This window comes from Narcine bancroftii, chromosome 3, assembly GCF_036971445.1.
Source record: "Narcine bancroftii isolate sNarBan1 chromosome 3, sNarBan1.hap1, whole genome shotgun sequence".
Taxonomy (NCBI): Eukaryota; Metazoa; Chordata; class Chondrichthyes; order Torpediniformes; family Narcinidae; genus Narcine; species Narcine bancroftii.
The window spans coordinates 179,159,143-179,182,336 of record NC_091471.1 but is presented as its reverse complement, the minus strand read 5'-3'; the positions used below and the strand labels follow the sequence as shown (position 1 = coordinate 179,182,336).

Sequence of the window (23,194 nt, the reverse complement as noted above, 5' to 3'; positions counted from 1 at the left end):
AATTTAGGAATGAGGTGGATGGAAATGCAAGGGGCTGGAAACATGCAAATGTTTAAATAAATGGTCCATAATTCCCCAAGTATTCTGGATTACAATTTCCCTAACACCTCATCTTAATAGCTGAAAAAGGCCTTGAGATGAACATATCAAGTCCATGTGATAATATTGACTATATTCATTTCTAGGATCTAAATAGTTGTTTTTAATAATTTCCCAAATTTCTCAAAACTATCTCAGAATTGTAATGTTTGATATTGAGTATTATTTTCAGGGAAGGAGAAAATTGCGTATGATCATAATATTTGTTTCCGGAATGTGAAGTGCCAGATCCCACTGGCACATTTGTTCTAGATAGCAAGCTGGAAAAACATATGATCAACAATGACCAATACTAAAAACAAGTTTGACCTTAAGTCTGTGATAAGATGCAGATGTTCTGCTCAAGAACAATCAGTTCTTGTGTAAAGATGCATTATAGACATCGGCAGATTACTTAGAAACTAATAACTTTTTTTCTGATCACTATTCTAATCCTCTACAGCTGCAGACAGACCTTAATGTGAGGTTCATGGCTGACAGTGAATCTGAATACGACCTCCCAAATGAAGATGAAAATGAGCATACCAACCACAATTATGAATACGAAGCTTCCCCAAATCTGGAAGGTTTACGGCATGTGAACATTTGTCCTGCTAAGCCATTAAATATGCCATCAGTTTATGCAGGTAACTATACAGAACGGTTCAGACATTTTCTTTTTCTTTCAATATCCTAATGTTAAGCTGCTCATGCTGACAACACACAAAATAAGTAATTGTTTGTACTAAATTTACCAAAATCAAACATAAAAGTCACTGCCATTTCTTTCATGCAGGAATGAACGATATTGGAGCTGAAACATAAGAAGCTTTGTTGTGATATGCATTTGTGAGTGATTCTATGCATAAAGACACGGCATGTTGCACATTGTTATAGAACCATAGAGCGTGGAGACTGGCCCTTTGGTCCAACTTGCCCATGAAACCAAACTGTCCCACTTACACTAGTCTCACCTGCATTTGGCCCATCCAATCCATATACTTGTCAATTTCTTAAACATTGCAATAGTGCCTGGCTCAACTACTTGTTCTGGCAGCTCAATCCATACATCCACAACCATCTGTATGAAAAAGTTACGCCTCAAGTTTCTGTTACATTTCTCCCCTCCTCACCTTGAGCCAGAAAAAGCTGAAATTTGCAAGGTTTGAAGCCTTGTTCAAGTTTAGACGACTCAGCAAGCCAGGAAGTCAAATAATATGGGGTACAATCAACAACCAGATTCAAAAGAATAAAAGGTAATCCTCAAAACTATCTTATTTTATATCTATTGGTCCCAACCTGATATGGAATATTCGAGCCAAGTGACATCCTAAAAAAAAGTTTTGATCATCTAAAATGGTTGCAGTGGAATTCTATTGTTTATCCTTGTTGACTCAGGATTTTACTCTGCTATTTACCTTTCTTAGAATGTGTAAAAGTATCATTTTTCTATGTTTGGAGATACAGATGGGATTAGCTATGATGCTTTCCAAATGAAAGTAAAACCAAATAAATTAGGAAGTTATACCATTTGCAAAGAACTGGCTTTTGGCTCAATCAGAGGAGAGCAAGCAAAACATGTCTGTCAAAATAGAATAAACCCTTTAGGAAATAAGGAAAGAAAATGAAACCTAAAAAATGGAAAACATTAAAAACATACCAGAAAATAATAATTCTGAGTGGGATACATTGTCATTTCAGTATCTCATCAGTGGTTTTAAAAATGATGATTCCTAACATGAAAAATTAGACACTGTTGCCCTCTAGTGATTAAACATGAGTATTATTCCATATGATGTGTGTGTGTGTATGTGTGTGTGTGTGTGTGTGTGTGTGTGTGTGTGTGTGTGTGTGTGTGTGTGTGTGTGTGTGTGTGTGTGTGTGTGTGTGTGTGAGAGAGAGAGAGAGAGACTCACCCTTGATTTTTGGATTTGGAGAGATTTAATCAAAGATTAGCAGAGTTTTACATGCACATGTTGCAGCCTCATTTACTGAATTCAGTGCTCACCATGTAACATTATTTGCATAGATGAGACAAATCACAGACAAGGCAACGTCTTTGTCAAGCATCTGCACTCTGTCCTCATGTGCCAGCTGAAACTCCTGCTTGCCAGCCATTTCAATTCCTCTTCCTTTTCTGTCCACGGCCACTTCAAATGCCAGAGTGAGGCCATGTGCAAACTTGTAAAACAGCCCATCATATTCCATCTGCGTGGCCTATAATCCGATGGTAAGAACATTGAACTTTTCCAATATCAGGTAATTCCGATCCAGAGCTGTTTTGACTGTTTCAATCTATCCTTCACATATTTCCATTCTGCTAGCCCATTCCAAAATTTGCTTTTTACTCACTCCAACCCACTGTCCCTTGCCCCCATCCTTGCCATGGTCTCCAATCTTATTCCCCTGCCTGTCTCACCTCTCCTTCCTTCATCTAACCCACACATGTCAAACTCTGGCCCGTGAGCCAAATTTGGCCCGCAATATAATTATATTTTGCCCACAAGATCATTTCAAAAATGTATTAGAGGTGGCCCGCTGGCTGCCGCGCCAGTATAGCGCATGCACAGTAATACAACAAATCCCAGAATGCATTGACATCAGCCTGCTAATTGCCCCCACCTCCTCTGTTTACGTTGCAGGGTCTCACCGTGGACTCTGGTTTTGGAGCCTGACCGGTGTCAGGGGAAGCCAAGGCCGCTTCCCAGCGCCCGGAACCGGAGGCCTCGGGCCTGACCTCACCAGGACCGTTGCCCACTCCCCCTCCCTGCCGCAGGCCGATCCGTGACTCACGGTGACGGGGCCGCTGATCCGCCGAGATGCCGCCCTCCAGCGAGAGCCGATGCCCCTGCACTGTCGTTGTCCAACCCGATCACCCGCAAACCCAGCCCTCCCGCACACAGGCCTGAGTAAGTATTATGAACTTTAATCTCAGGATAAAACGATCTTCCAATAGTTTCATGTCATAGTGATAAATATATTCCTGGTTAAAAATGGTCCTGCACCTGGATACAAGCTCATTAGGCATCAAACTTGAAAAGTGTGTAAATCAAAGGATATCTGTACCAATGGAAAAAGGGCATGGCAAATAACCCTGCTAGAGTTCATGCCCACAATCAGTCACCCATTTGATTGTTTCAGGAATCATGTTATTCTCCCACATTCTCAATAGCCCTCAGATTTTACTATTCGACAGCACATTAGCAACATTTGACAAATCCTCTATAGAGAAATATTATTTATTGAATATTTTATTTCTCATTTGTTAATGCTTCTGGAAAGAGTTTATCCAAAACTATTATTAAACATTTATTTTAATAAGAAAAAGTTTAACATTACATATGTTGAAAGAAGAGAAAACATGCAGATGTTGTTGAAAATTTTCAATAAATATTTAGTTTAGCCCTCGACTTAGTCCAAGTTTTTAATTTTGGGCCTCCGTGAATTTGAGTTTGACACCCCTGATCTAACCAGTATCCTTTTACCTCTAGGCGTCTTCCTTGCCCTTCCTTCTCCTTTTTTGTTTGCTGTTTTTACTTCCCATCTTCTTCATGATGAAGGATTCCAACCCAAAATGTTGGCTGTTTATTTCACCCCATGGATTCTGTCTGGCCTGCTGAGTTGTTTGTTTTCTCACGATTACAGCAGCTGCAGTTTCTTGTGCCTCTCTTTAAATGCAATTGGCTACTTGTAAAGAAGTAAATCCACCAAAAAAATGAAGAGTGTGGCGGTCAGCTCCAATTTGTCAACTAGCACTTTTATCTCAAGCATACAGTGGAATGCTTGATGATATATGCTAATTGTTCAATTTGAGCAATATTTCAACATAGTTTAAAGTTTTAACAGCTCGACCATGGATTTCCTCAGGTTTCTTGAAACTTTCCATTCAACACAAAGTAAGAAGGCCACAGCAAGTAAGGAGAATGATTAAAACTCATGGAAAGACTGCAATCAATATTCACAACTAGTGAGAAAGTGTTTTCCACAGTATATTTACTGAGAGTTTGTTCTTTACAATTTGGAAATTTTATGGATCATCCCAGAGCAGAAGAAAATTGGATCCCTTATGATATGGTTTGGTGGACAAGAGTGTGGCCAATTGCCAAGACACCAGATTCTTTGTATTTTGAAAACAAAATCTATGTATTTTTTGGTTCACTTTTGAGAGCTGGGTACCATTGTCAAGGCTAGCTTTTACTTTCCACCACTGACTGATCCATTTTGAATTGTTACAGTTCTACGGCTGTTGAATAGGAACTTCTGGTTTTCAACATAGCAACCCTGAAAGCCCAGAGATACACTTCCAAGTATGCAACCCAAAGAGGATCGTTTAGATGATGGTGTTCCTTGCACATGAACCCCAACTTGGTATATAAGTTTGCAGGATTGGGAGGTGGACTTGGAGTGTCCTGGAATGTCCACAGCAGCAAGTGTGCAACAGTGGCAGAAGGAGCATATATTGAGAAAGGTTGATGGGGTGTCAGTCAAGCATTGTGCCATTGTGCTCATTCATGTAATATGGAGAGTTTTCATCATGTTGCTGACTTCAGCCTTGTAGATACTAGAAAGGAATTGAGCATATCAGGAGGCAATTTACTCAACACAGAATACCTAATCCCTAAACAGCACTAGTAGTCGTGGTATTGATGCACATGGTCCACTCGAGTTTCTGGTTAATAGTAACCAGTAGTATCGATGAATAAATATTCGAGCAGTTGGAGTTGTACATTGCACAAAGGAAGATAGTCTTTTTTTATTAACCAAAAATAGACTTTATTCACAATAAGTTATTTACAAAAGCAAGCCATTCAAAGAGTCTTCCCACCCTTTGGTTTTATCCATACATTTCCATCACTGTACATTGTTACATTCATTTATACTTACACCATTACCACCACTGTGGCACCTTGTCGTTACTCCTCCCTCTGTTGTTTGCGGGGCATCCCCTCAGTCTCAGCTGCTCAATGCCCGGTAACGGAAGGACTCAATAGTGCGCCAAACCTCAGTGCAGTCCTCAGCATGTACTCTTGCAGCATGGAATGTGCCAGTCACTTCCACCCCGATGTCTCTGTGTACTGAAAGACAAACAGTTTCAGGCAGACTAAACTGTCTTTCTGGATTTCTGACTGTGCAACCCCAGGAACAGCCCATATATCAAAGAGTCATCTGTCATGCTGCTGCTGGGGGTAAACTGTGATGAGGACTTTTACATCCTTCTCCACGCACTCCTCTCGAAGGAGTGGGCAACTGTCTCCGCTCCACTACAGTCATCTTGGGAGAAGATGTGTTGTGGGTGATATCCGGATGTACAGCAAGTATCTGACTGGGAGGGCTCCTCACACCACCAGCCAGGCCAAGACCTGGTGGTTGTTTCTCAGCACTGGTGATGAGATGTTCCACCAGATGACCCAGATGGTCTGTTCCAGGAACCACCCCACCATGTCCATTGAGTCCTTGTCTCTCAGTATCTGTAATACGTCCCAATCTGATCACTGCCTGATGGTGCTGTAGTCAAAGGTGTTTGTGTGGAAAAGTGTTAAGTCCAGCTGACTGAGACATTGCAGCTTAACATGTGTCTAAAGACATGGTGCAGGAGGGAGGGCTTCAGGTTTGTGGATCATTGAGCTCTCTTCCATGGAAGGTGAGACCTGTTCCAGCAGGATGGTTTGCACCTGAACTGGAGGGAAAACTAATATCCTTGTAGAAAGTTTGCTAGAGCTGTTCTGGGGGGGGGCTTAAACTGGATTTTCAGGGGGGAGGGGAATCAGAGTGTCAGTGAAGATAGAGGAAGAAAAAGATGATGTGAAAATTGCATGCACTGTTAGAAGTCAATGTGGTGGAAATTTTCAATGCAAGAAATATTGTCGGAAAGGAAGACGAGCTTAGAACATGGATTGGCACATAGAATAATGATATTGTGGACTTTTGTGAAACTTGGTTGCAGGAGGGGCTGGACTAGCAGCTCAATGTTCCGGGCTTCTGCTGCTTTAGATGCGATAGAACAAGGGGAATGAAAGGGAGAGGAATGGCATTGTTCATAGGAAAAATAGTACAGCTGTGCTCAGGCCAGAGGGCTCGTCTACTGAGGCTATATGGGTGGAGCTGAAGAATGGGAAAGGTGTGACCACATTCATGGGGTTGTAGTATAGACCGCCCAATAGTTAGCGAAAATTGGAGAAGCAAATCTATAGAGAGATAGCAGACAGCTGCAGGAACCATAAGGCTGTGATAGTAGGTGATTTTAATTTTCCACTTATTGACTGGGACTCCCATACTGCATGGCTTGGAGTTTGTCAAACCTGTTCAGAAAAGTTTTCTAAATCAATATATAGAGGTACAAACTAGAGAGAGTGCAATACTGGAACTCCTTTAAGGGAACAAGACAGGACAGGTGTCAGTGGTATGTGTTAGGGAACATTTAGGGTCCAGTGATCAAAATGCCATTAGTTTCAAATTAATTATGGATAAAATAGGTCTGAGACTCAGGTTGAGATTCTAAATTGGAGAAAAGCCAATTTTGATGAAATGAGAAAGGATCTAGAATGTATGGATTGGGAGAAGTTGTTTTCCGGAAAGGATGTGCAAGGTAAGTGGAGAACCTTCAAAGGTGAAGTTTTGAGAGTACAGAATTTGTATGTTCCTGCCACGAATAAAGGCAAGATTAACAGGAATAGGGAACCTTGGTTTTCAAGGGATCGTGGGGAGAGAGAGGTGCATAGCAGGTATAGGCAACGTGAAGCAAATGAGGTACTTGAGGTTTATTTAAAAATCAAGAAGAACCTCAAGAAAGAAATCAGGAAGGTTAAAAGAAGTCACAAGATGGCTTTGGCCGACAATGTGAAGGAAATTCCTAAGGGTTTCTACAGGTATATTAAGAGCAAAAGGATAGTAAGGAATAAAATTGGTCCATTGAAGATCAGAGTGGTTGGCTTTCTATGGAGCCAAAGGAAATGGAGGAATTTTTTTTTTCTCCAGTATTCACTCAAGAAATAGGCAGAGTTGTGTGAAGTAAGGAAGAAAAGCAATGAGGTCATGGAGCCTATACAGATTAAAGAGGAGGAACATCTTAAAGCAAATAAGGGTGGATAAATCCCCAGGATTTGACAAGATATTCCTTTGAACCTTAAGGGAGGCTAGTGCAGAAATTGCAGGAGATCCAGCAGAAATATTTAAAATGTCCTTAGCCATGGGTTTAGTGCAGAGGATTGGAGATTAGCTCATATTGTTCCTTGGTTTTTTAAAAAAAGGCTCTAAAATTAACCCTGGAAATTATAGGCCAGTGAGCCTGATGCCAGTAATAGGTAAATTATTGGAAGGTGTTCTAAAAGTTATTTGGATAGCCAGAAACTGATTAGGGATAGTCAACATGGCTTTGTGCATGGTAGGTTGTGTTTAACCATTCTTAGAGTTTTTGAGGAGGTTATCAGGAAAGTTGATGAAAGAAAGGCTGTGGATGTTGTCTACGTAGACTTTAGAAAGGCCTTTGACAAGGTCCCATGAGAGAGGTTAGTCAGGAATGTTCAGACACTCGGTATTCATGGTGAAGTAATGAACTGGATCCAATAATGGCTGGACAGAACCCAGAGATGATGGTGGATGATTGCTTCTCAGAATGGAGACCTGTGACTAGTGATGTGCCTCAGGGTTCGATGCTGGGACAATATCAGTGATCCAAATGATAATGTGGTAAATTGCAGATGACACATTAAGTTTAGAGGTGTTGTGGACAGCAAAGAAGGTTTTCAAAGCTTGCAGAGTGATTTAGACCAGCTGGTAAACTGGGCTGAAAAATAGCAGATGGAATTTAATTAGGACAAGGGTGAGGTGTTGCATTTTGGAAGGATCAAACAGAAAGGACACACATGGTAAATGGTAGGGGACTGAGAAATGTGGTAGAACAGAAGAATCTGGAAATTCTCTTAAAGTGGTGTCACAGTTAGTATAGGGTTGTAAAGAGAGTTTATGGCATATTGGCCTTCATAAATCAAATTATTGAGTATAGGAGTTGGGATGTTATGGTAAAGTTGTATAAGACATTGGTGAGGCCAAATTTGATGTATTGTGTGTGCAGTTTTGATCACCTAACTACAGGAATATATCAATAAGTTACAGACAACGTTAAACAGTTTGGGACTTTTTTCCCTGGATCATAAAAAAATTAGGTATTTAAAATTATGAAGGGGATAGACAGAGTAAATATAGATAAGCTTTTTCCACTGAGGGAAGGTGAAATACAAACCAGAGGATATGGGTTAAGAGCAAAAGGGGAAAAGTTTAGGGAGAACTTATTCACACAGAGAGTGGTGGGAGTATGGAATGAGCTGCCCGCTGAGGTGGTGACTGTGGGCTCATTTTTAACATTTAAGAAGAATTTGAACAGTTACATGGATGGGAGAGGTATGGAGGGCTATAGACTGGGGGCAGGTCAGTGGGACTTAGCAAAACAAAATGGTTTGGTACTGGTTCTGTGCTGCAGTCCTGTTACGGTTCTGAAGTTTCACCACATAAGACACCCATTATTTATACTTATTCATGCTACATAAATTAGTGAAATATGAAATTTCAGGGCCCCTCGTGGATATATTCAAAATGTCCTTAGTCATGGGGGAGGTGCCAGAGAATTGGAGATTAGCTCATATTGTCCGCTGTTTAAGAAGGGCTCCAAAATTAAACCAGGCAATTATAGACCAGTGAGGCTGATGTTAGTAGTATGTAAATTATTTGAAGGATTTCTGAGAGATAGGATATGTAGATATTTGGACCGTCATCAACTAATTAAGGAAAGTCAGCATTGATTTAAGTGTGGTAGGTCGTGTTTAACAAATCTTGTAGAGTTTTTTGAATAAGTTATCAGGAAGGTTGATGAGAGAAAGGTTGTGGGTTTTGCTTATATGGACTTTGACAAGGTTCCACATGTGAGGTTGATTATTGGTGGAAGAAAACAGAGTGGCAGTAGATAGTTGCTTCTCAGACTGGAGGTCTGTGTCGAATGGAGTGCCTCAGGGATCTGTGTTGGGACCATTATATTTTGTTATCTATATAATGACGTGGTAAAATTGGATCAGCAAGTTTGCTGATGACACAAAGATAGGAGGCATCATGGACTGTGAGGAAGATTTTCAAAGCTTACAGAGGGATCTGGACCAGCTGAGAAATTGGGCCAGTAAATGGCTGATGGAATTTAATGCAGATAAGTGTGAGATGTTGCACTTTGGAAGAGTGAATTAGTGTAGGATGTACACAGTAAATGGTAGGCCATTCAGGAGTGTGGAGGAGCAAAGAGATCTGGGAATACATGTACATTGTTCCTTGAAGATGGTGTCGCACATGGACAGGGTTGTAAAGAAAGCTTTTGACATCTTAGCCTTTATAAATCAAAATATTGAGAATAGAAGTTGGGATGTTATTTTGAAGTTATTCAATCAATGGTGAGGCCACACTTAGAATATTATGTGCAATTCTGATCCCCAGCAGCAGGAAATAAATCAATAAGATTGAAAGAGTGCAGAGAAGATTTACTAAGATGTCGCCAGGTCTTCAGGAGTTGAGTTACTGGGAAAGATTAAACAGGATAGGACTAAACCCTTTGGAATGAAGAAGAATGAGGAGAGACTTGATAGAGGTTCATAAGATTATGATGGGTATAGACAGAGTAGATGTGAGTAGGATGTTTCCACTTAGATTGGGGGAGATAACTAGGAGAGATCATAGCTTTAGCTGGAAGGGGGAGAGGTACAAGGGGAACATTAGGGGAAAGTTTTTCACTCAGAGAGTGGTGGGATTGTGGAATGTGCTGCCCTCTGATGTAATGAATGCAGATTTAATCTTGAGTTTTAAAAATAAAATGGATAAGTACATGGATAGGAGTGGACTGGAGGATTATGGAATGAAAGTAGTTCAGTGAAACTAACTAGTTTTATTGGTCAGCGCAGACTGAAAGGCTTGGATGGCCTGTTTTTTGCGCTGTAACTTTCTATGGTTAAACTCAAATGCTTGCATTCTCAATTTATGTGTGATTTGAGCTCTTCAAGTCACATATGATTCTAAACACAAATTTCAAATGTATCCTTTTTTAAGGCATGTCTCATCCTTCATCATGCAGAGGTAAGTAATATTCGTGAGACATTGCCACGTCTCACTTACAAATTAATGGCGTGCTACCAGCATTAAGTATTTCAACAGCTAAATATTAAAAGAAATATTCAGTGTGAGTGAAAACATACTCCATAAACTTTCAAAGATGCATGAGCAGTTTGCAGCGTTAAGCTGCTCAGTCATGTCTCCTAATGTCAACGACATCTTCTTTTCAACGCTCATCCAAGAAAAAAGGAAATGGACATTGTGTAAATGGTGGTCATCAAATGCAGATTTGATGCTAGAAAACCATCAAGTATTCAAATGCAAATAGTGCATGTAAATACCCATCCAATTTTACAGTGTGCATGACTAAATTGGAAAATTGATGCAAGTTACAATCTACACTGAGTTAATTAGTGCTAATTAAGGTGCTCTTCAAGCCAATTTTTAAATGATCATTTTAAGGAAAAGTCAAAATTGTAAATAATTTGGAATATTCTGGTTATTTACAGATAAGCGATGTTTATCAATGAAACCACACCTATTTAACCCAAAGAATAGTCAACTGCCAAGACTGGGACCTCAGGTACACTATACATAGTGCAGAAGCTGCAATTTAAGTAACTACCGTAACCAGTGTTTATCTGTTTTATAATCTTTATTGTAATATAATGAAATATAATTCAAAATGAAAGAAGTCAGACTTAAATATCAACCAGGAATGGATAAAATCTATTACAATTAAAGTGGACAACAAATTAATTCAATATGACATGGTATGGTAGCTTGAATGCTCAGTGTTCCCCATCCACTGAAGATATCAATGTGAAACACTACCTCAATAAAGCAGCCAAAATCATAAAAGTCCCCCATTACCCTACCCATGCTCTCTTCCCACTGCTACTTTCAGACAACAGGCACAGAAGTCTGAACTCTGGCATTTATAAGTTCAAGAACATTTTTTCCAACAGCTATCAGGCTTGTGAACCCTTATAAGTTGTACTTTGTATAGGCTAGTGGCTGGATAGCACACAAAGCAAAGACTTCACTGTACTTCAGCAATAACAATAACCATTGCACTAAACATTGCAATAACCAAAACTTCCAATGACCTGCCTGCACAAATGAAATAGCACATTTTTCCACCAAATTTGTTTTTCTCTTTTTCTTCTTTGGCTTGGCTTCACAGATGAAGATTTATGGAGGGGGTAAAAGTCCACGTCAGCTGCAGGCTCGTTTATGGCTGACAAGTCCGATGCAGGACAGGCAGACACGGTTGCAGCGGCTGCAGGGGAAAATTGGTTGGTTGGGGTTGGGTGTTGGGTTTTTCCTCCTTTGCCTTTTGTCAGTGAGGTGGGCTCTGCAGTCTTCTTCAAAGGAGGTTGCTGCCCGCCAAACTGTGAGGCGCCAAGATGCACGGTTTGAGGCGATATCAGCCCACTGGCGGTGGTCAATGTGGCAGGCACCAAGAGATTTCTTTAGGCAGTCCTTGTACCTTTTCTTTGGTGCACCTCTGTCACGGTGGCCAGTGGAGAGCTCGCCATATAACACGATCTTGGGAAGGCGATGGTCCTCCATTCTGGAGACGTGACCCACCCAGCGCAGCTAGATCTTCAGCAGCGTGGACTCGATGCTGTCGACCTCTGCCATCTCGAGTACTTCGACGTTAGGGATGAAAGCGCTCCAATGGATGTTGAGGATGGAGCGGAGACAACGCTGGTGGAAGCGTTCTAGGAGCCGTAGGTGATGCCGGTAGAGGACCCATGATTCGGAGCCGAACAGGAGTGTGGGTATGACAACGGCTCTGTATACGCTTATCTTTGTGAGGTTTTTCAGTTGGTTGTTTTTCCAGATCTTTTGTGTAGTCTTCCAAAGGCGCTATTTGCCTTGGCGAGTCTGTTGTCTATCTCATTGTCGATCCTTGCATCTGATGAAATGGTGCAGCCGAGATAGGTAAACTGGTTGACCGTTTTGAGTTTTGTGTGCCCGATGGAGATGTGGGGGGGCTGGTAGTCATGGTGGGGAGCTGGCTGATGGAGGACCTCAGTTTTCTTCAGGCTGACTTCCAGGCCAAACACTTTGGCAGTTTCCGCAAAGCAGGACGTCAAGCGCTGAAGAGCTGGCTCTGAATGGGCAACTAAAGCGGCATCGTCTGCAAAGAGTAGTTCACGGACAAGTTTCTCTTGTGTCTTGGTGTGAGCTTGCAGGTGCCTCAGATTCTATTTTTCTCTTCTTTCTCTTGATTCGATTGACATTGTTGATAGTGAGTTTTACGTAACTGGGAAGCTGCAGCATGCAAGATTTTCATTGCATCTGTACACTGCGCTCATGCATATGACAATAAACTCTTCATTCATCTATCCATTCATCCATCCATCCACTTATTCATTGTTGACATTTGGACACTGAGTCGAATGCAAGTTTAGTCTTCATAGAAAAATGTAATATAATGGAAAGAACTGAAATTTAACTGTGTAGTTTTAAATTCTGCAAGTTTTGAATCATACAATAGCCCTTAACTGCTAGACTTATTTGTACTCTTCAATGTTTTGATTAGCTCTGACAGTTCTAAGTCATGTTTTATTTTCCAGATGCAAAGAGGCAAGTCGAGTTCTGACAGCCATTTGGAGTTTGTTGCTCCAGGTGAACCTCCTTTTACAAATTCTGATGCATGCTGTGGAAGTGAGGGTAGAAAACCTTCTACAAACGTATTAATCATTTTGCCTTCCACTGAGGCACACAGCCTCATTAAATCAAGCATAGTGATCTGTGGCCCTTCCTTCCCCTTGGATCATCAACTCCCTTTTTTGGAACTAGTTTCTTGGTTCCATGTTGGTAGCTGTCGGCTCTCGGTGAAATGTCTACAAAATGGTTTCCTATTTTCTGCCAAGCTGACTGATTTCAGGCATTGCAGTAATTTGATGGGAATTAGTGTTGGCCAAGGGACAGCCTCATCCAGTTTTTAGACTTCTATCAGGCTGAATGTTTATCTTTTCATGAAAAACATAAAATTTTGCATATTCCTTTGCACATGGAAGTAAATTTATGGAATGAGGAGATATAATAGCTGTTTTGATATTTCACCAAAATTTGTCTCTACAAGGAAAAGCCATGACCTAATCATTAACATCATCAACAATTCACTTTCTGCAGCAATCCTTTGAATTAAGTCTTTGCTTCCCAAACTCAGTTAACAGCAAACTCCCTTCCAAATTCAAGATACCTTTATTGTCACGTATGAAGGCCCAAAATGTAATAAGACACAAAGTTATTAACTTCTGCTTGCCATAAAGGCACACAAAAGGATACACTAGAGTAACCCAGTGCCCCCAACAATAAGAGAAAGAGAAGCAAAAGAGAGTCCTTTCAGAGACACCAAGTGTCCATAGATTCTTCTTCCAGCACCCCCGCAGCCACACAGCCTCCTGTTCACTCCACTGGAAAACTCAATCTCCCAGTTCCGAAACTCCAATACTATCAGGAAGGTTTCAGCCCACTAGACCCTTTGCCTCCCTTCTTGCACTCAGCACCCTCTTGAGTCCCGATCCCAATACCTGGTTTGCACAAGCCAGTCTCCAACAGTCTGCTTGCTAGTGTGAGTCCTTCAACTTCCAATATCCAGTCAGGAAATCCATTTTAGGAGGTCAGACCTTGTCTCAACTTTCCTCATTTCCTGGGCTTATTTTGCTGTCAAATTTCTCCTACATATAATTTAACTGATTTCAGTTAAGTTTTGGTTATTAAGAAAACTAAATCACTCCCCCTAAGAATATGCATGTGGCCAACATGTTCAGAGAAATTTGAATAATTCACAAAATTATTAAAAAATCAAGTACCAAAGAAAGTTACAGTTCAACTCCAGTCACACAGATGTCTTGCTTGCCTCAGGCCCAGTTGTTGACAGAACTGTTAAACCTTCAAAGACTGCAAAGAATTCTCTTGATGGTCCAGGTATTTGACTTATTTTTCTATTCCAAGTTATAAAATGTCAAATAAGGTAGAAATATATGGATAAATTTGGAAGATGTACAAGTCCCTTCAAGGCAGGTTGGGTATAAAGAGATCTACAGGTCATAATATTATATGAGAGAATGGCAGGAATAGAAATAAAGTTTTCCACCTGAAATTCTGAACCTCGAGGAGTCTGAACCTGAATGATTTCATTTGCAGAGACCCTTAATTTGGGATAAACTACAACTGACAAATTTTCACCTGATCTACAAATCCAACTGAAGAGAGAGAAAACCCTTCCCTTTATCTGTATCCTTCCTAAGAAACCCTTCTCATCCCATGCAGCCCTCCTGAGGATTTTGGAATGGCTCTAGTCAGCATTGTGAATTGTGACCACTACCATGAAACACCGGTAATCTGTTATCCAGCCATTCAGAAATCTGATTTGCTCGGCATCTGACTCCTCAGCCCCCCAGTTCCTGCACTCCCTTCCACTGATTGATGCCCATACTCCTTTTACACTCACCAGTCCGCAGTTTCCATTCTGCCTTCCAACCTCTGGAGCTCTATTTCCCACCCTCCCTTCCAATTACCAGGGCTCTGGTTCTGTGTTGATTTTGAACTCATCAGGGCCCCAGTTCCCATCCTCCCTTTGAAACTTATCATGCCCTTGATTCCCATGGTCATTTAACCTATCAGATTCACTGAAAGATTTATTATTCTACCATGTAACTTCTCAAAAAAGTGAATTAAATAAGCATGAGAGTATAATTAGAATAATGTGGCCGTCCAATGCCATTGAAGACTTGAGCATGCCAGATTAACATAATTTTACTCTTTACCACCAAGAGACAAAGTAAAACTAAAGAGCAGGAGTTACTCCCATACTAGCCCTTAGAATTGGTGTCCAGATTGCCAAAGGACACACTGCCCATGTCTGGAAACTGTGGGCCCATGGATCCCACAGTCCAGCATCAAGGCTTCCAGCCAATGTAAAGATGCTATGATGATGATCTTTCTGTGGTCTCCCTTCATCTTAAATAATCAACTTGAATTGCCTTGAAATGAATTAAACCATTCATTGACATATGTACCAGTGGAAAAACTTTGTTTCACATGCTATCTGGGCAAGTCAACCTTTGCGTTTCTACTGCAGGTAATGCAAGAATAAAAAATATAGTGTTACAATAAAACAGGGCTTAATGTCAAATGGGACAAAGGTGCCGGGCATAATATTAAAGAGAATGATACAGTTCAACAATGCAAGGCATCATCTCATAATTCTGACAGTTTCAGATATTAGAGAGTACATAATAATGATCATCATCTGTTAGAAACAACCCACAAACAGTCCCCATGCTCTGTCACCACTTTGAAGTGGTCTTCTCTGGAACTGCTTTCTTGGTCCCATCTTGATAGCTGCTGGCTGCCATCAGCTATCAGCAAGTTTTCTCCCAAAGAGTATTCCATTACCTGCCAAGGTAACTGATTTCAGGCACTGCAGCAATTCGATGAGACTTTGTGCTGACCTTCTATCAGGGAACAGCCCCAACCATTTTATTCAGCGAAGTTGGAGGTGGGGCTTTGCCAGCTGCAAATGATTTTAATTCCTGGTGTCACTATCACAGATAATGGGTGTGACATTTCAAGCATCTCACTCACATCAACTTATTTGGTGTATGACCAGCACAATTTTAAGTCCCAGCTGCTCTCCACTATCTATGCCTGCTCCTGGCTGGTGTCTGAGTTCCTTGACACTGGGTAGTGAATACATAACTGTGTGTTGAAATCTCATTAACCCTGAATTTCTAATGGCTGATTTTAACATTTCTATGGGATCTTCTCCAGCCAACAATAAGGCCATGTGTTCACTTGTTGAAATACTGTAGGCAAAAGATCTTTCAACAGACTCCTTCTGATATCTTTTATGTTCCACATACTGGCTTACTGTTACAATGTAGAATGGCCATGTTGGTCATTCTTCATGGAATCCATTCAAAAGATTTTACAGGGAAATACTGTATATTTCACACAAGTATTATTAAAGAAATCAAGTGCTAAAATATACAAGAATAACACTAGTTTTTGGTTTTTTTTATTTCTCAGAGAGAAGTCCAAAGGTAAGAGAATTATGCTCAATCTAAAGATATCACAGCTTTATTCATGTCATTTTTACCATGGTACTTACTGACTTCATTATACAACTTTTCATCTGATATTAATGAATTTCCTTGTGTACGCATCTCCTTTGCTAATCTTCAATATTTTTCTGGATTCGTCAAAATAAATAGACATTTTGGAAACTTCCCATTTTAATCATCCTTTAAAATCTAGATTAGTTTAATCACTGTCAATAATTTCTGCTGAACTTTCAATATATAGCCTGAACATAATTGCTTTTACCTTTTATCCTCATTTTATTTTGGTTTCATCATTTGATTGCCATGATGGAGTTAGCAGAGCATCTTAAACCTGTTTCACTGCCCACTGCTCAAAGATGCCTCCCCACCTGCCCATCTTAAACCTGATCTGAGATGAAGGGACAGCTAGGCTGAACTCTGAAACTGGTGGCCCCCATGAAAGGCAGTGTGGTCCTCAGCTGGCATCTGGGAATCAGCTCAATGCCACCAGATGCTTTTGAACTATTTTAAATGTCTCCAACAGTAAGTGATGAGTGAAAACTATTTAACTGGAATTTTAAAATAATTAAAATATAATCAGTAAAAAAAGTACACTAAATACTAAGTATGCAATGAAAAAATGCCTTAAATTACTAGGAAATAATGTGAACTTTTTTTTTAAAGTGAGAATAAACCACTTCTTTTCAGTTGTCCTTGGAAGCCTGATTCAAATGACCAGGGCAATGATCCTTATTGTAGCTAAGAGGCCAGATGTGAACACACATTCACCTCCTCTGCTCAGCACATATTACTCTGTCTGTCACTGAACTGCAGACTTCCACATTTGTCTATGCGTACACAGAAGTTCAAGATCTATTAGGTTGCCGGACACAGATAGCTCACTGTAACCTCAATCCAGACCAATAATGAGCTAATGGAAGTTATGAGTCCAATTTGAGAAGCAAGAGAATGACTGGAGATTCTGTAATTATAAGACTTTTGCTGATAAGCCCAATAAATAATTCAGAAAACAACTCTTTAACCAAAGACTTGTTATCAAATATTTGCCATGAGACGTTTCTAATGAAATAGCATGGATGCAATTAAGGGAAAGCAAGAAAAGTGGATAAGGGAGAAAGTGTTAGAATGATATGCTGGCAAAATTTGATGAATAGGGAGAGAAGACTCATAAATGTTGGACTGGATCAGTTAGGTGAACGTTCCTTTTCATGATCAATGTAATCCCATGAAAATGTTAGTCAATGTGCATATCCGCTTCCCTGTTCTTGAAATGTTACTGGACCCAGCCAAATTATATTCACATGTCCACTAGCTCATATTATTTAATAAAGCATCAGATGTTTCCACATTGATAACATCACAGGGCAAGTCCATGAGATTATCTATACATTCTTAAAAATATCCATTAAATTTCTGATTACTTCTATCGTTTCCTGAAACAAAATGCCCATCATCACATATTTGGTGTAATTTCTTCCAAAATAAAACTTGATTCCCTCTAAATTCTATTCCACTTCAATAAATTCATCAATTTTACTTTGTTTCTCTCGCTCATTCTATTTCTTTCCATTATACACTCATCTCTTGATATTGCTTCTTGAGGCCAATCTAAATAGTCTTTCAAGCTTCATGTGGTCAGGAATTGCTGTCACTCAATCTTTCTTCACTTGTTCACCAAAAGGGATTCAATCTTCTACTTCATGCTTTCAGTCTCACTTCACTTCCTGGGTAATTATTGATGTTCAGAGTTTCTTGCGCAAGAGTTTTTAAAAAAAAGGTTGTAGTGAACAAGCTAACTTAAATATTATGCATTGGAATTGAGAGCAGAAGTAAAAATTTATGAGGCTCAGGCAAGCTAATCGGTTAGAAATATATATTTTTTTATTCTCCAGTGGAACAAAAGAAACATGGACAAGTTAGAGAGGGGAGCCTGTCATCACCTTCAAAAGGGGAGATGCAAAATGCATATGTGTCAGATTCTAGATGGATTTTCCCAGGAATTTCTGTATAATCTAAATGTGTTGCAAATATTATGCTGTTGCCATGCGATTGCCCACTGCACTATGAATACTTATTGTATTTTTCTTCCTTTATATTTATTACCTTTTCTTCACTTCATAATGACTCAATCATACCTAATTAATGCCTTACATAACTGGGAAGCTGCAGCTTGTAAGACAATGGATTCTCAATCTTTATTAATGGCTCAAATTTTCTATTCCACACAGCTACCGACACGACCACTTCCCAGGTATTGTTGAGCATATTTGTTCAGAATTCTACCATGACAAGTGTAATGGATCTGTGCTAATATTAATATTTATGTTCGTGTTGAGCTATATTTCTTATAATTATATCTTAGGTTAGTTGTGGTGTGGTTCAGGGTTACACACACAGGTCACAATACATTTACAGACAACCACTGCACTCAATGAAGAGAGTTCTTTGTCGGAATCGATGTGTCTGGAAAGCAGAGCTATAATAGTACAGAGTGTTCATAATTGAAACTCAAGTAGCAGGTGTGGTTCTTAAAAGCAATTAAGCTTCTTTAACAGAGATGTGGTCAGACAAGAAGTTTTTCAGAAATGAAACTAAAACTGTTAAGGATTCCAGTAAATGTTCATGTAGTTTCCAAGAATTGGGAAAGACTTCATTGATAATGTAATGTCACATGATTTGGAGAAATATATTATCAAATTCAGACACTTTGAATCAATTTCAGAAGTTAAGACCCTGTGTGACCTTGAGAAAGATGTGGTTGAATTACAGTAACCAGAATAGATGCTGCTATGCGTTACTCCCTAATAAAAGTGGAATACAGAAAATAAGTGAATTTCAAAAGTAGAAACCACTTTTCTGACAGCTCTTTTGAAAATAGAGTCCAGCCTCATCGTGGAAAAAAACTCCGTGACTCTTAAGAAGAAAACAGAAGAAGAACATTTGACCTCGTGAAAAGACAGGACTTGTATTATCCTATTCACAGGAGATACAACATAAGTGGCTTTTAAAGAAGTAAGCCAACTTCTCTTTCATGCCCAGAAAATGGTCACTCCAATATGAAGGAAAATCTCAATGAAAGACGGCTCATCAAGAATCATGAATTGAAAAAGGCCTGAAATTTTGATGTTTAAAAGCGCTTTATAATTATTTCTGAACTGAAAATTTAAGACCTTCAAGCAAAGCTAAAATGATGCTGAAGTTTTAAAAATTTACTTTTTAGATTTTTGGACTTTAAAGCACACACACACACACACACACACACACACACACACACACACACACACACATTACATTTGCGCTTAGTGGGTTTAAATTTAGAGTTTAAGTTAGAGATAAATAAGAAATGGTTTAATAAAAACTATTATATGGAATTTATCATTGCTGGTAACTTTTCTTTTGCTGTTCCTTTGTTAGCGCTAACAAATTCTCTGTAGTCCCAAACAAAATTAAGAGGGTTGTTAATTTGTGACCTAAGGGAAGGGGAACCATGTATGTAGTTATGTTCATTTTTGTCTGCAGACAAGACAAAAATCTTCAAGACATATGAAATCTCATTGATGCCTAAAATTAATGAGTAAAAAAGATAGACTGCTTAATGAAGTATTTCTACTCATGCAGTAATTCACCTAGATAAATGAGTAAATTATTTCAACTAACAAGATTGTGACTTGGTGACAAAGTAGTCCACATCATCCACCATTCTGAGCATTCAATCATTCAATACACTCATACACCATTAACTAAATGCAATGCAGTACAAGCTGCCACACCCAAAACCTACACCACCAAGCAGGAAAATGGAAGCAGTTATATGGCCACTACTTGCAGGTCCCCCTCCAGGCTGTACATCCTTCCAATATTGAAATATATTGCTGTTCCTGCATCATTACTAGGTCTAAATCCTGGAATTACCTCTCAGCTGCACTGGGGAAGTGGCTATACTACACAGACTTCAGTGGTTCAAAAAAGGGGCATGTCAGATCTGATCGGATCAGATAATATTTATTATCATGTAATAAAAGCAGAAATGTTATACTACACATAAGGCATTGCCCAGCACCACTTATAATCAGAGAAGTAAAAGAGAATCCCCCCTGAATCATTGCGTGTCCGTGGATCCACCTCCAGCGCTCCGCAGCTTCTGCAGCCACACAAGACACCAGTTAAGTTCAAACCATCAGCTCACTTCAACACAATGAGGAAGACTTCAGTTTTCAGGGCCTTTTGGGAGCCCTCCTTGCCCTCAGCATCCTCTCAAATCCTGGTTCCAATACCTAGTTTCTACTGGCTGCAGCTTGGTGTGACTCCTTTAACCGCAAATCATCAGAAGCCTGCGGCCTATGTGGGCTCCTCTCCCACAAGTCACCAAATATGTGTGTGTTTCAGATGCAGAGCCCTTCGTTTGTCAGCAACCATGGTTCCATCTCCTCTGCATCTCCTTCCCAAAGACCTTTTCAAAGACCTTGTTCTCCCTGTTTCTAATGTGATGCTCCAGCCCGCTGCTCCCCCAGAAGCTGCAACCATATGAAGCCATTGCTGAACATAGGCACCTCCATCTTGGGCCCAGACCATATGGTCACAGGATTTTAAATAAAACACCAGACTGTTTAAAGCCTCAGCAGTCGAACTGGGAAATAGCACCCCACACTGTGTCTCTGCTCCCTGCTCTCCCCAGTAGCAATTAAGATGATAATAAATATTGCCCTCGTGGAAATGATTTCATCCATATAAATGAATAAAGAAAAACAATGCTGACCTGGGTTCTTTCCTCTGTGTAGAAGTACCAAAGCATCCTGCCTGCTATTCAAGCAAAGCACATCAATTTAGTCATGAAGTAGGCTGAAAGCCTATGTTTTAGTTTTCAGTGCTCACTTGTTTATCTCCACAAGGGCCTGCTGGGTGAAGAGTTAGGACATCACGAGGTGCTGAATGGTCAAGGATGAAGATTGATTTGTAGACCCTAGAAAATCACTCCAACTCTTTCCAATTTCATGAATATCACATTTGTAAAGGTTTTAATGCTCTTTGTCAGGACAAAGAGTGAACTCTGGTGTTGAGTGGTTTCCAACAGTCTAGAATCTCTATGACTCTAAACTGAAGTCTAGAATTTACAAGTTGTATTTTGTCCCAGAGTAAAGACTGCCTAAAGAAATCTCTTGGTGCCTGCCACATTGACCACCACCAGTGGGCTGATATCGCCTCAAACCGTGCATCTTGGCGCCTCACAGTTTGGCGGGCAGCAACCTCCTTTGAAGAAGAGCGCAGAGCCCACCTCACTGACAAAAGGCAAAGGAGGAAAAACCCAACACCCAACCCCAACCAACCAATTTTCCCCTGCAGCCGCTGCAACCGTGTCTGCCTGTCCCGCATCAGACTTGTCAGCCACAAACGAGCCTGCAGCTGACGTGGACTTTTACCCCCTCCATAAATCTTCGTCCGCGAAGCCAAGCCAAAGAAGAAAAGAAAAAGAAAACAAGCAGAGGAAATAATGCTGATATGAAATAGAAATGGTCAGGCTGTTGCCAGTGTTAACTTTAATTGATTTAGTTTTCCATGAAATTTGGCCGCCTATCCTACTGAATGGGTAAAATTTGTGTCCAGCCCAATAATATTAAATATAATGATAATAGAATTTTTCAACATGAAGTTGTTTCAATGAGAATGTATATGTTTAAGGAATTTCTTTCATCAGTTGTTGGATGCAGAATGCCAGAATGCTTGATGTAAATTGTAATAACTTTTAAGATAAAAATGTTCAAATATTTATTAAATAAAACATGAAGTGAAAGTATAGATAGTGGGAGTAGCTACAGGTTCTATCATTTCAATGATGTGCTTCTTTCTATATGTTTTAATGAACCAGGCAGTAAAACTAATTTGCTTATTTTACTTATTGCAACGTCTTTTGAGCAGAATCACCAAAGTTAATTCAGAAATAACTCCTCTAAGGACAATGACATTTTGCGACTTGCACAGATAGGTATGATGCCACCCAATTACCACAAAGGCGACACATGAAGAGTTGACCAGGCAACCTATGTGACACTGAATAAAACTGCACCTTCTCAAACAATACTGGGGGGAAGGAATGGAAATGGGAGGAAGGATGGAGATGACTGAGGTAGCAAGAGAATTTCAACATGTGCAATCTTTCTTTACAATTCTGATTTTAACTGTCTCCATTTAGTTCTTGATTGTTGTACGTGTGTTCTGGACCGTGTGAAAATTTTTTAAAAAACAATTTAAGTGACCAATTTGGTTTCTACATCTTTAGGGATTAGATATTAATATGAATCACCCACCATTGTTCATAATTTGTTTTTTGTTTCTTTCTAAGACCACCTAGGGCTGTACCCAGATGTCCTGAAGCGAGCCATTCATATGTTTCTTCAGGACCTGATAATTCCTTGCATTACCTAAACATGCCACCAGTAAAACATTCTGAAAATGACATGGGGTAAGTTTATTCAAATATCGTGCTAAGACAGGTGGTTTCATGACATCAAATCAAAAATTGTTATAGTGAGCTCATATGAAAATCAATTGTTGGCCATGACAGATAATTTATCTGTTTTCTTTACCTTTCAGTTTCTGGAAGAACGATCAAAATAAGGTCTGTATATTTTTCGCGGAGATATTTAATTCCTTCAAACTTTTCAAATGCTTAAGCCCATTTGTGTTTTTCAACCAAGACTGCAGCATCTTTTATGTTTGTACTTTAATAATTATAATCATTTAAAGTTATTTGCAGATACATTCACAATGTTCTATTTTTCCCACAGGCTTTCATTGCAAGGAATGGTAGGTACATTAGGAAGAAAAATAACAGAATGTTATTTTGGACAAAAAAATGCAACATTCTGTACAAAAAAAATTTATATGTCATATGTATAAACATCTTTCAATGATAACAAATACATTTAATTAATATACAAATAAAGACCAAT

At 39.7% G+C, this 23,194-nt stretch overlaps 1 protein-coding gene across 1 annotated transcript in view; it reads left to right on the top strand.

Annotated features, from left to right (window-relative positions):
- Positions 1-23,194, top strand: part of LOC138757901 (cytokine-dependent hematopoietic cell linker-like) — a 121,372-nt gene that overhangs the window by 77,119 nt on the left and 21,059 nt on the right. Inside the window, exons 2-10 of the mRNA XM_069925993.1 lie at positions 542-725; positions 10,668-10,741; positions 12,747-12,798; positions 14,044-14,106; positions 16,213-16,226; positions 18,476-18,498; positions 22,585-22,704; positions 22,836-22,860; positions 23,030-23,048. Of these exons, the coding sequence (XP_069782094.1) occupies positions 569-725; positions 10,668-10,741; positions 12,747-12,798; positions 14,044-14,106; positions 16,213-16,226; positions 18,476-18,498; positions 22,585-22,704; positions 22,836-22,860; positions 23,030-23,048 (547 nt within the window). The 5' untranslated portion in view covers positions 542-568. The remainder of the gene's footprint in view (positions 1-541; positions 726-10,667; positions 10,742-12,746; positions 12,799-14,043; positions 14,107-16,212; positions 16,227-18,475; positions 18,499-22,584; positions 22,705-22,835; positions 22,861-23,029; positions 23,049-23,194) is intronic.